Genomic DNA, 14,007 nt, shown 5'->3' with positions numbered 1-14,007 from the left:
TAATCTAGGGAAAGAATACAGTAAGTCCCCTACATATGAACGAGTTCTGTTCCGAGAGTGCTTTCGTAAGTCCAGTCTGTTCCCAAGTCCAACATAGTTAGCCTAGGTACCCAACTAAAACAACTGGCTATACAGTACTGTGCTGTAATAGGTTTATAATACTTTTCACACAAACAATACATAAAAAAACAAATAAAAACAAAAAATAAAGAAAACATTTTTAACCTTATAGTACAGTACCTTGAAAAGTACAGTAGTACCAGCTACATCACCACTGCTTTCATGCTGGCTTCTGGACATCCTGGGCTTGAAATAAAGATTCTGTACTACTGTACACTATACAGTATTGTACAGTAAAGAACACAAAAGCACAACCACTTGTACATGATGCACCACGTGACAATGTACGCCAGATACGTGAACTTACATGACTGGACATGCAAACGTGTTTGCATCTTTGAAAGTTCGCAACTTGAAGGTTCATATGTAGGGGACTTACTGTATTGGTTTTTCAGGGGTGGTGTAGGAGTGGTTATGACTAGAAAGGGACAATAATAACTTTTGGGGTGATGGATATATTCTTCCTTTTGGTAATGATCAGAGCAGTGTATTCATATGTAATGGAGCTGTACACTTTAAAGTTGTGTATTTTAGCCTATGTAAATTACAGCTTGCTGTAAAAATAAATTAAAAAAATTTTAAAGTAGTTTCTCCCCTCAAAAAAATTCGGAGCAAATTTTTAAAATGTCAATTACAATAATAACTACCAGGTTCCTATTCGAGAAACAGATATCACCATTTTGATGGAACCAGCAAAATAGAGTACTTCATGTCTTTTTTTTTTTTTGGCGGTACGCAGGCCTCTCACTGTTGCGGCCTCTCCCGCTACAGAGCACAGGCTCTGGATGCGCAGGCTCAGTGGCCACGGCTCACGGGCCCAGCCACTCCGCGGCATGTGGGATCTTCCTGGGCCGGGGCACGAACCCGCATCCCCTGCATTGGCAGGCGGACTCCCAGCCACTGCGCCACCAGGGACGCCCAAATACTTCATGTCTTTAAATTATCTCTATGAATAGCCACACCAAAAGTATTTAAGAAATAATTTTTGGCCAAACATTTCAAAGGACTTCAAAATGTTATAATTACATATCCAAAATAGGATTTGCCAATAAAAGAAAAAAATCAACTAAGTGTACTTCTACTAGCCATACATGTTGCATAACCTTGTTCTTCCATGTCTCCAATGATGCTATGAGTACAACGCTCTGCCATTCTTCCATGCCTGGGGAGGTCTTTTCTGGAACCCATCTTAAACATCATATTCCTGATAAAGACTCTCCTATTCCCCCAGGCTGAATTAATCACTCCTTTTGATGGTTCCCACTGTGCTTTTCCAGACTATCACATGATTTATGTTAATTGCTTTTATGTTTGACCTCCTAGCTCCAGCACTGTGGTTGTAATAGGCACTCAATACAGCTGGTTAAACAATAACATCAACATAATGAAGGGAAACAGAATATTAGTTCCTGAGGGAAAATACATCTGTCTGGAAACAAGATGATGAATAGAAACACTAATATTTTGAGCAAATAAAAGTCATTTTTCTCCACTTAGAGGGTGGGATAGGGAGGGTGGGAGGGAGATGCAAGAGGGAGGAGATATGGGGATATATGTATATGTACAGCTGATACACTTTGTTATAAAGCAGAAACTAACACAGCACTGTAAAGCAATTATACTCTAATAAATGTGTTAAAAAAAAAGAGTCATATTTCTGCTGAGGAAAGATCTGATTTCATGTTCAAATGTTGTCCTTACCTATAAGGTTTTTTTTTTAATTATAGTTTTATAGAGATACTATTCACCTCATAAGGTTTTAATACATTTTTAAAAGAAGTCCCACCTTTTGTCACATTGAAAAGTTTTCATATATTACTGGGGGTTCTGAGAAATTCATTCAAAATTCAGATTTGGGATTTGCATATCATTGGAGAAACTGCTTCCTAAAGATAAAAACTTGAAGAATTTTAGGAAAAAAACCAAAACTTATAACCAGTACCATGGGTCCTGCAAAAGGCACAAAGCACAGCCTGACCTTGCAAAAAATTAGTTTAGATTCTTGTATATTTGTACAAGGAAAAATTTCATTGCTTCACTTGCAAAACCTTGAGCAATTCATGAACCTGAGAAGGGGATATTATAAAAAATAGAATTCTTCACTTTAGAGGAATAAACTAAAAGGGAATATGGTTTAAGATAAAGAACCATGTTCTTCCAATTGTAAAAACTAGGATAGGCCTTATCTACAAAGAGCACATTTCTTTGAAGTGTGAAAAGGATTAAAATAAACAAAGGGGGTTTCCCCGGTGGCACAGCTGTTGAGAGTCCGCCTGCCGATGCAGGGGACACAGGTTCGTGCCCCGGTCTGGGAAGATCCCACGTGCTGCGGAGTGGCTGGGCCCGTGAGCCATGGCCGCTGGGCCTGCGCGTCTGGAGCCTGTGCTCCGCAACGTGAGAGGCCCGTGTACGGCAAAAATATAAATAAATAAAATAAAGAAAGGAGGGCTTCCCTGGTGGCGCCATGGTTGAGAGTCTGCCTGCCGATGCAGGGGACGCAGGATCGTGCTCCAGTCCGGGAAGATCCCACATGCCGCGGAGCGGCTGGGCCCGTGAGCCATGGCTGCTGAGCCTGCACGTCCAGAGCCTGTGCTCCACAGCAGGAGAGGCCACAACAGTGAGACACCAGTGTACCGCAAAATAAATAAATAAATAAACAAACAAACAAACGTAAGTTTTTACACATGGCACAGCACAACTGACCTAAGAATGAAATTATGGTCAAAAGAGATTCAGATACACAAAGGGTAGAGGCCATCTTTTGCCTCTGAGGTGAAAAGGAAGGAAGAAAACCTATGCCTTCTCCTTTGTGCCAACACTAGAAATATCTCCGGGACAGAAGTATGAAAGTTCTACTCTTACATCAGATAAACGAATTATATAAAATGCTTAGAAATCAAATAGCCACAATGATCTTTTCATAATAAATTTCTAAAAGGACTAATGCTGAAGCTGAATTATCATCCCCTTACCTTTGTGATGAGAATTCGGTACTTTTCTACCAGGTGGTCATTGTTGTGACAACCTGCTAGCAGCTGCCAGACTTCTCCTCGAAGAGCTTCAGGAACACCACTTCTTACTAAGGATGACAACTGCTTTGGCCTCACACTCAAGTTAAGATGCCTAAAATTAAAGCCATAATCCATAAGTGCATAAAAGACAGCTTCTCTAAAAGAGTGTTATTTTTATGAAAGCTAAACTAAATGATATACAAAGACTTAATAAAGGTAATATATTAAAAAAAAAAGTCATTGAACTAGATGTGGCCAATCTAACGGTAAAAGATTGAGTGGAGGAAAGAATTCTGAAGTCAGACTACTTCTTAAAGTACCTTTAAATTATTACTCTACTTTTTTCTTTTTGATAAAAAGCAAAACTGGAAACCACAGCTTTATGGTTGTAGTTTGTATAAGAAAAACAAAGCAAAATTCCAATCATTTGACACATAGCCAAAGATAAGAGCTCGACTCTGCATCAAAATTGATAAGCGAACTGTGTATTTTTACGTTTTACATTTAAATATATATTTGTTCCAAGTGAGAATAAATATAAAGATACATGATTTCAGCAGTTTTTATGACACCTTACTTCCAGTAACTTTTTTGAATAACTATGGTGGATAAGAAAGTTTCTACTGTACTATTTTAACATCAAAACAAGTCATTAAAGTCTTTGAGCTTCATTTATCTCATCTACAAAATGGGGGAAATAAAACAACTTTTTTGCGGGGCCGTGCTGTGCGGCATATGGGATCTGAGCTCCAAGAACAGGGATCAAGCCCATGCCCCCACTGAAGTGGAAGCACAGAGTCCTAACCACTAGACCGCCAGGGAATTCCCTAAAATACTTTTTTTTGGGGGGAAATAAAACATCTTGAGGGACTTCCCAGTGGCGCAGTGGTTAAGACTCTGAGCTCCCAATGCAGGGGGCCAAGGTTCGATCGCTAGTCAGGGAACTATATCCCACATGCATGCCGCAACTAAGAGTTCACATGCCACAACTAAGGAGCCTGAGAGCCGCAACTAAGACACGGTGTAACCAAATAAATAAACAATAAATAAAGGAAACACAGCATTAAATTATAAAAAAAAATCTTGAAATGTTGGTATTAGTTTACAAAGTGCTTTTGCACATAATTTTATTTGCTGCTTACAACAACCATCTGAGGTATGTGGTAGTATCTCCAGTTCTACAGATGCAGAAAGAAGTTCAGGGAAGTTGATTACAAGACTGAGGTAGCCTCAAACTCTAAGACTACTGAATGCACTATATGTTACGTCATAGCTGCTTTGTGATTTGAAAGCCACCATTACTGACACATAAAGCAGGATCCTGACACAGAGGAATTCCTGTGACTGTCAGATTTAAACAGAAGTTACTGGTACAAAATGACCACTATCAAAATACAAAAAGGTCTGAGACTTTTCTCAAAATTCTCCCAGAATACTAGCACAATAATGCACAGTACATTTAAAAATGGTTAATTCTGTGATGCTAGCACCCTAATATAAGAGCTATAGATAGTTCAGTATAGTTTTGGCTTTGCTTAGAAAAAAACACTATATAAAAGTTGAACAGGTGGGAGCAGAAAGGACAAAAGTAGTCCTATTACCTAATTCAAGGACTGGTACACGTTGGCCTGTGGGACAAATCTGTCTCACCATGTGTTTCTGTAAATCAACTCTTATTGAAACAGCCATTTTTATTTCTTTATGTGCTGTCTATGGCTGCTTTCACACTGCAACAGCAGAGTTGAGTAGTTGCAACAGAGACTATTGACCACAAAGCCTAAAACATGTATACTTGGCTCTTTACAAAAAAAAAAAACCTAACCCCTAGGATTATTTGATAACCCTAGCTTGATTTACATTGATAAAATTATTTTCAGAATAATTTTATGTCACTTATAATAATAACTAGCTAACTCAGCATACTATTTTATTACTGACATTAGTTCTGTTATTGACTAAAATTCGTATCAAAATGAACTTGGAGAATTAGAGCACAAAGGTATATTTATTACAATTACTGCCACTAAAATCTAATGTAGAGTTAAATGAACCAGCTTTGGGATCAGACTTGACTGTGTTAAAAATTCTGGGTGCTGTTTACTAACTAGAATTGCTGACTTAATCTCTAAGCCAGTTTCCTCATCTATAAAAATGAATACTATTTTATAAGGTTGTTATAGTTGAAATAGAGCACATAACTTAGCACAGCACCGGATACATGATAAATCTATTACTTCTTACTATGATTACTACCATTACAACATCTATTATTTTTAATCTAAATTAATCCTGAGTGGTGGTTCTACAGACTTGTATTTTGTAAATGAAGAAACAGACTCAAAAGCGTTAAGTGACCTGCCCAACATCATACAGCTTAGAAATAGGAGAGGTAGGATTTGAAGCCAGGTCTACCAGGCTTTAAAACTCCATGATATTGTGATGGTTCCTATTACAGAACACATATAATAATGATGAAAAAAGTAATGACAAAATGAATTGAAGAAGAGAAACTGTATTATTGTTTCTAAAGACATGACTGAAACCAGCAAAAACAGTTTTAAACACCCTGAAAGACAGTTGAGACAGATGGAAACTTAGTTAATATATTTGAAGGAGAAAGATAAGGATATCATTTAATCAAATGAATAACAAAATGAATAAACAAAGCTTGACAACAAAACAAACTCCAAGCAATTGTATAAAATGCTGGTGAGTTCATTTTATAAAACTTAGATGCTATATTTAAATAATTTTAAATATGCTATTATATAACCATGTCAAAACTCAATTACATTTCTATTTTAGAGCAGAAACCTTTTTATACAGATGAAATTCCTGCCAGCAGCAGTCCAAACACTCCAAAATCACTGAACTGAAAATATATTGTGATGAGAGCATCAGCAGGTTTGTCTCCTGATTGCTAAAGGAATATAAAAAATAAATGAAAACTATTCCCCTGGGGGGCTTTTGCAGAGTTCATTTATTAAAACCACTTGTGTAAAGACAAACCATGCTTTGGTTTGCATTTTCCTCCTGTACACATTTGACATTTCCCAATGTGGAGAATGTTTTACCAGAAGTGTAAAGCACTGTGAGAGTGCTAGAAGCAGATGATGCCCATTTGTAGTCCCATCCCTTAAGGGCATGAAGTTTTTTTTTAATGCTGAGACAGTTTTACTAAGAATAGAGTGAAGGTTTCAACAGTTAAAACTTCAGAGAAAAATCAGACTCCAAAATAACAGGTCCATGGGGAGCTAAGACAACCCTAATAACCAGAAAATCAGAAATAGAAAACTACTCAGATCACTTTCAAGTTCAGCTCTTTTCAGCATATACAAGCATCCTACACAATGGGGAAAGGAAACTACATAAATGTCTCACCAACTTGATTTGCCAGATTTTCTCTGATACCATTAATAAATACCTGAAGGTAGTGTACTCTCTTTAGACAGCCTAGAGGATAGTGTTTAATTTTGTTGTCAAACCATCTTTTGAGCTGATGAGAAATTCCTGAATTTTACAAGTGTTAGTAGGAAAAGTAATTGGTAGAGCAATTAATACATACCATGTTTATAACATGCTGCTCTTTCAGTTGAGGCATATAACACAGATAAGGAAAAATCCCACCTGGAGTCTCTTACCATGGCTCTATGCACTGTGTGAGCATCTTCTAAACCTGATTGTTGTGTATAGTCTTAACTACTGTGTGTTATCTTAACCAGTCAGTGGTTCCTAACCACTTTAATACAAATGACTTCTTTTCTTGTTTATTCACCCCATGCTTTCCATGTTTGAATAAATATTTTCTGCAGCAATGTGAATTTATTAGGTTTCTGATATTTTGAAAGTTGATTTCAGATCTTCACTACTACCCTTATAAAACTCTAAAAACAGATTCTAGAATGTGAACCTCATACTTAGGTTTTTATTATTGGCTCCAAAATTCAATAATGTTAGGTAAAATTCCATACCCATAAAATAAGAATTACAGGTGAAAAGGAGAACTATTCTATTACAACTTACCATTTAGACAGCAGTTCTCCCCATGTTTCAAGAATTTTCTCTGCACATTCTTTGGATACATCACCAGATCCACTCAAGAGAGGTTCATCGTTATCTTTAATAAACAAAACACACAAAAAAGGATAACAGAGGTGACTATGCTAGCCAGAAGAATGACCTGCAAACATAACAGTCAAATTTGAAAGATTTTATTGGGAGCACAGTATCATAATTTCTCTCTTTTAGTATATAGTTTTAAGTACGAGGAAAATAAAAATGGTCCCAGATGGAACGTTGTTGTAATCTCTTTAATTCCCTTTTGCTTTTCATACAGGTCTACATTATGTCAGCTGCAGAAAAGAGCCATATAATTATAAAATGATAGAACTCAAAATATGAGTATGTTCTCTCACCTATTCCAAAGCAAATAGCTTTCTACATGAAAATATATCGCAGTCTTATGTATAACAGTTAAAATTGCAAACCACCTAAGCATAAGCTACAAAAATAAGAAGGCAGAGAATGTCAGAATAAATTATGATACATGTTTACAATGTAAATTTGTGTTGACACTTGTTTACATAATGATCTGGCAAAATACCACAAAAAATAAACATAAGAGCTAAATCTTCATTATAATCTATGTTAAAAAACAGAAAATAGTCTGAAATGAACTATACCAAGACATTAACACTGAGTGATGGAGTTATGATTCTTTTTCCTCCTTTATGTTTTTATAACTTTCTAAATTTTCTACAATGACATAATTTATAATAGAAAGCACAAAAATATTTTAAAAAGGACCAAAACGAATCATTTCAAACTTAGTTCAAATAATTAGGAAATGTAAATTTGAATATGAAGTCAAAGATTATAAGACATAAAGACACTGAAAAAAGTGGCAATGATAAAGGCATGTGAGACAAATTGAGAAGTGTAATGAAATTGGAGGGAAAATATGAACTAAGACTTACTTAATAAACTTCTTTTGTTGGACACTTGGTGAGTTTTCAACTTTTTACTACAAATAATATCAGGATGAACATATCTCATTGCTTTTATTGGGTATATGCCCAGAAGAGAACTCCCTGGGTTAAAAAATGCATGCTTTTAAGGATTTTGAAACTTACTGACAAACTGCCTTCCAAAATGGTTTTAGCAATTGATATTTGCACTAGTTGGGTACAACAGTACTTGTTTCCATGTGTACTCAACCAATGCTGTATCTAGATTTTTTGGTTTAACCTGCCTTAAAAAGTTTTGATCTTTACACCTCTGATGATTACATCATGAATTAGAATCCCTTTAGAGATGGCATATCTGAGAGCACTGATTTTAAAGGCTCAGAAATCCAGGATACTTATTATTAAACTTATTTACATTATAATGCCTTGAAGATTATCAGCAGTTTTCATAGTGAGTTACGGAAGAGGACAGACTGAATATAAGTGAGACCTCTGCAGATAGATAAGGAAAAGAGAAAGGCTCCAGTGCACTACGACAAACTTCCCCCGCTTCATTATTTTGCCAGAATTGGCCCTACCTTCTAAATGCCTCAAATAATCCTCTACTCATTAAAAATGTCAATATAACACAACGTCTTTGGGGGACGGCAGCTACTAAAAAATGTACTAAAATTTACAAGAGGTAATTCCTTTAAAGAGATTAGGAAGACCTATCTTACAAAATTCTCTTTTACTGTCTGGATGTGTTCAGAATGTTTTCTGAACACCTCCCATTTATAACTGCTGGCTTCCGGCCCTGTGAGCACAAATGTCCTATGGATAAGGAGCCTCTTTAGAGGATTATAGCCATTTCTTTCCATGGAGCAAACATCACAACAGGACCAGTTTCCCTTGTTTGTATACTCGGTTAGAGAGAATTACCAGATGGCATGGCTGAAGTCTTCTTCAGTCCCAGTTCTCCTGTCATTAACTTTTCACTATGGAAATGGACCCCAGGAGGGTTACTCATCCTGCCAATATTTACTGAGCATCTATTATATACCAGGAATTGGGTTACACACCAGGGAAATAATGTGGGGCAGAAAAGGACACACTCTCTTCCTTTACAGAGCTTGTGTTCTAGTGTTCCCTGATTCTCCCATGGACTGCTGACTGCTGTTAGTCCTTATCGCTCCCCAGTTAAGAGCTGTGAGTACAGGCCTTCTGAACCCCCTCAATTATATTAAAAACCCGTGCCTGCTAGAGATTAGAACTACATCTCAATCCTGATGTTATCTATTAGTTGGGCCCAAATTTCTTTGTAACTGGTAGATATCCTTTAACATCTATAGTATGGACATGTGAACAGTCTCTGGTTTCATAATAAATAGAGTGCCTTTCTCAATTTTTGGTGTTTTTTTTAATTGCTGAGTTTAAGGGGAGGAAAGTTCTAAAAACTTTTATTTGCTCTGCATCTTAAGCAGTGTTGACCTAGAAGGGAAACTGAAAGTCTCCAGAACCAGTTATACAGTAGACAATCTCAAACAGTGGGAACAATTTCACCTTTCCCAGCCTTAAAACATGACTTAAATCACCTCTGCAGGGAGACTATAAATTGTATCTCTGACTTTGCAAAAACAACATATGTGCTTTCTTTGCACTTCAAAATGCTTTATGTGAACTAAATGCCCAGAGATGGTGACAGAAAAGAGCTCAGACTATTAACTCACAGACCTGGATTAAAATCCTCCCTGCCAATTTCTAGATTTTGTGACCCTGGGCAAATTCACTTTTCTGAGATTCTATTTCCTTAAGCTCAAAATAAGTATATTCAAAATAAGTCCTATTTTTCAGGATATTTGTGAGGACTATATAAACAAAGTATTACTTTACTTTATAAACAAAGTACCTGTCTACCACATATTAAGCATCTAGTAACTGGTGGCCATCAAAATTGCTAATAAATGATCCTAAGCTGATTAGTCACAGAAAAAGCAGAAGTTACAGGGAACAACAGAAAGTGGAAAGTAAGAGCTTGCTCTAAACTTGAAAAAAGGACATATAGTCATGGATATGTATTTCTTTTAACCCAATCAGACATTCCTGCCACCTCCATGCTTTTGTTAATGTAATTTCTTAGCCAGAAGTGCCCAAATCAGCCCCTTTATCCCTGAATTCTCCTTTCAAAGTTCCAGCTAAAAAACTATTCATGGTGCTCCACCACATACTCCACAATGAGAAATGCATTCTCATCTATGAATTTTCTAGAACACTTCTTGTGAAGTTCACATAGATGCATGCCCCATATGACCTCTCATAATCAGCTTGCTTTTGCCCTTAAAAATAAAGCTCTGGTACAAAATTATAAATTGGAAAATGCCTCCCAAACTTTCACTTTTCCTGTGTTCCTTCCCTTCATTTCTCACTTTTATACAGTATCTTTTAACACAGATTGATAGAACAGTTTACAGATATAACCATAAAAAAAAAGAGGAAAAAATAAAGAACTGGTTGATTCCTAATATTTATCAGTGTGAAAATCCAATAATGTATAAATCAGTTGAGATGGGAACATTTATTGAGGTGGAAGCTGTGTCAAATTTGCTCTAAAAATGTGCTATATTAATACACTAAGCTTGTATAGACTGATTATTTTAAAAAGCACTAATTATATATCTCATTTTTTTCTAACTTGGTTACAATTACCTTAAAGAAAGTCCTATGTTAATCACTTTTTAATCTCCCACAGTCCTCTTAAAAGAATTCAAACTACTATGTCACTTTATCAATTCCCTGATAAAATTGTAAAGGTCTGTATGGTCCACCACCCCAAAATAGAAATTAAGCTCTCCCTACAATTTACCTTCCTCTTCATCGTCTTCTGGAGGAGAAGGTATCATTGAACTCTGAGATCCAGACTGTGGCAGGCGAATTGAGGGACTGGCTGTAGTTTTCCTCCTCTCTCTCTCTGATTCACTTTCCAAGCATACAACTTCATATAAAGTGTCAGTATTGTTCTTTCTCTCCTTTTGCTTTATCTTGAAGATGAAAAAACATTATTTATCAAGGGGTAAAACATTTTTTTAATTGAGCACTACTTCTGATTTCATACAGGATATGAGAATAGAAAGGTTTTACTTTAAATATCTAAACAAAATGTAACATTTTCTAAATAGAAATACATATGTTTAGACTTAGGAAAAGGAAAATAGGATATTTACTGAGCGGGACTCTAGTTCTGCAATTTTATTTACTGTATTCAGACTGTATCATCAAACATCCAACTACCAATATTTAGTAAGTGTGAACGAAAAAGTTAACTGTTCTGTAGCTTCCCAGTTACTTTGTTTTGTTCAAGATTTCCTACATAAAACTATACATGAAAAAATGTTCTAGAAATATTCTAAAACATAAAGTTTACGACTAAGAAAGTCTTATCACCATGCCCTTCCCCCACAAATCCTTTCGCTTAATTATAACAGAATAGGGAACTTTTCTTCAACTGAAAGCTACAATTGGTGGTGAGAGGAGACATAAGTGACAGAAAAGAGATTAATAGAATAAAATTTTTGATAGCTCAAATTGTTTTATATTCTGGGTTTATCTTAAGTACATAACAGTGTAAAATGACCTAAGTTAAAAATTAAGGGACTTCCCTGGTGGCGCAGTGGTTAAGAATCCACCTACCAATGCAGGAAACACAGATTCGAGTCCAGGTCCGGGAAGATCCCACATGCCGCAGAGCAACTAAGCCCGTGCACCACAACTACTGAGCCTGTGCTCTAGAGCCCGTGTGCCACAACTACAGAAGCCCGAGTGCCTAGAGCCCATGCTCCACAACAAGAGAAACCACCGCAATGAGAAGCCCATGCATCACAACAAAGAGTAGCCCCTGCTCGCCATAACTAGAGAAAGCCCGCGCACAGCAATGAAGACCCAACGCAGCCAAAAATAAATAAATAAACTAAAAAAAAAAGTTTTAAAAAGGGCTTAAAATAAAAAATTAACAGTAGGGAATATAACACTTTACCAGTACAATATTTAAATATATTAACATTCCATATTAGAGTCAGTTTAAGGAGGAGGAAAAAAGTGAAATACAGAAGAGCAGGAGGACAAGACAGAACTACAGGAAAAGATACAGAGACAACTAGAATAGAAAGGTAGCAACACCAAAGAGAAAGATATACATGCATAAAGTAAAAATACAGAAGAGGGGGAGCAATAAGAGGTTCATTAGGTACAGAAATACCAGGCAGAGACCAGATTTTGTCATCCTAATGTTCATTTGGGTTCTTAAGAAAAACTACCGCAATCCTGGAAGGCTTAGGTAGTGGCAACATGTCCTTTCAGTATCATCCTGAAACACTGTTTAATATAGTAATTGGCAAACTTTTCTGTAAAGGGTCAAAAAGTAAGTATTCTAGGCTATGTGGGCCAGTAGTCTCTGCTGCAACTACTCAACTCTGCCATTATGGTGCCATTATGGTGCATAGACAGTGAGTGTGGCTGTGTTTCAAAAGCATTTTATAAAAGCAAGTGTCAGGCCAGATTTGACACACAGACCCAGATGGGCTGGTTTTAACATGTCCACCAAAGAATTATTTAATTTTCTAGGTGAATAAATGACTGAATTACTTATTATTAATTAAAGGACCCAGACTCTGTGAAGTTACACATTAATCTGTAGGTTTGTGTCCAATAGCTATGCAAATGATTTCCATCTAATAGAAAAGATAACCCAAAGGTTACCTATAGGACATTAACCAGTTTTGTTTCTAACCCAGCAATCTTGTTCTAACATTCTTTCTTTTTTTTAAAGAAAGGACTATATAAACTCAAGTTTCTCAAATACTTAGAACCAGTTTTACCATCTTACTGGTTCCCTCACTACCTAATGAATTAAACCTTTGACATATGTTCATTCTGAATTTGTAATTATGATTTTTAATTTCAAATATGTTTGATAGGGAACAGGATTTACTTTTGTTTTAAATTACTCTCTAAAACATGTTAATTGCTATCTGAAACATTTCAAAGATCAACATAACTCTTTACCTTTAAATTTTTTTCTCAGAAACTATATGAATGTAATAACCATTGCACTTCACCTAGAAACTCCTCTTTGAGTGACAGTCACCAGAGCACTACTGCCCTTTTGAAGTCAGATAAATATGGAGTCAAGAAGTGGACCCTGCCTGTAAGTCAAGAACTCCAGCTATTAAAAATGTTGTTCATTGTTGAAGCTGGGTAATAGTACATGGGGTCCATTATATTATTCTTTTTATTTCTGTGTACATTTGAATTTTCTATAATAAAAAGCTTTTAAAAAGCACTCTTAAAAGACCAAAAAAAAAACAGTAGACATGAATAAGTGGAAAGATATCACATGTTCTTGGAAAAGATGACTCTATATTAATATCACAAAGATTTCAATTCTCCCCAATAAAAATACCAATAATTTTCTTCCAGAGCTACAAAGGTTGAATCTAAAGTTTATAAGAAAAATAAACAATCAAGAATATTTAGCAAAACCCAGAAAAAGAAGAACAGCTGAGGAGGAAAGTTAGCCCTACCAAATATAAAAACATAACGTCTATGTAATTACAACAGTGTGGTATCAGTGAATAAGTAACATAAAGATCAATCAAAAAGAATATAAAAACCAAAAGAGTTCTAAATACATATGAAAATCTGATAATATGATAAAGGTGACATCTCAAATCACTGGGGGAAAAGTTAGACTTTTCAATGAATGGTATTGGGACAAGTGGATGGCCATTTGAAAAAAACATTAAATCAGATCCATACCTTACACTATATAACAGAATGAGATACTAATAAATTAGAGATATAAATAAAAGTAGTCAAATGAAACCATGTAAGTAATACTAGAAAATGTATAAATTCCTTTATTACTTGAGAGTAGG

General features: G+C 35.8%; 1 protein-coding gene across 1 annotated transcript in view; it reads right to left on the bottom strand.

The window, feature by feature from the left end:
* Positions 1-14,007, bottom strand: part of RABGAP1 (RAB GTPase activating protein 1) — a 160,785-nt gene that overhangs the window by 77,152 nt on the left and 69,626 nt on the right. Inside the window, exons 11-13 of the mRNA XM_007468374.1 lie at positions 10,941-11,115; positions 7,155-7,248; positions 3,093-3,243 (exon numbers count right to left, since the gene is read on the bottom strand). Of these exons, the coding sequence (XP_007468436.1) occupies positions 3,093-3,243; positions 7,155-7,248; positions 10,941-11,115 (420 nt within the window). The remainder of the gene's footprint in view (positions 1-3,092; positions 3,244-7,154; positions 7,249-10,940; positions 11,116-14,007) is intronic.

The sequence above is a fragment of the Lipotes vexillifer genome, unplaced genomic scaffold (assembly GCF_000442215.2).
Source record: "Lipotes vexillifer unplaced genomic scaffold, Lipotes_vexillifer_v1.1 scaffold1285, whole genome shotgun sequence".
NCBI classification, from domain to species: domain Eukaryota; kingdom Metazoa; phylum Chordata; class Mammalia; order Artiodactyla; family Lipotidae; genus Lipotes; species Lipotes vexillifer.
This window is presented reverse-complemented; position numbering and strand designations above follow the sequence as displayed.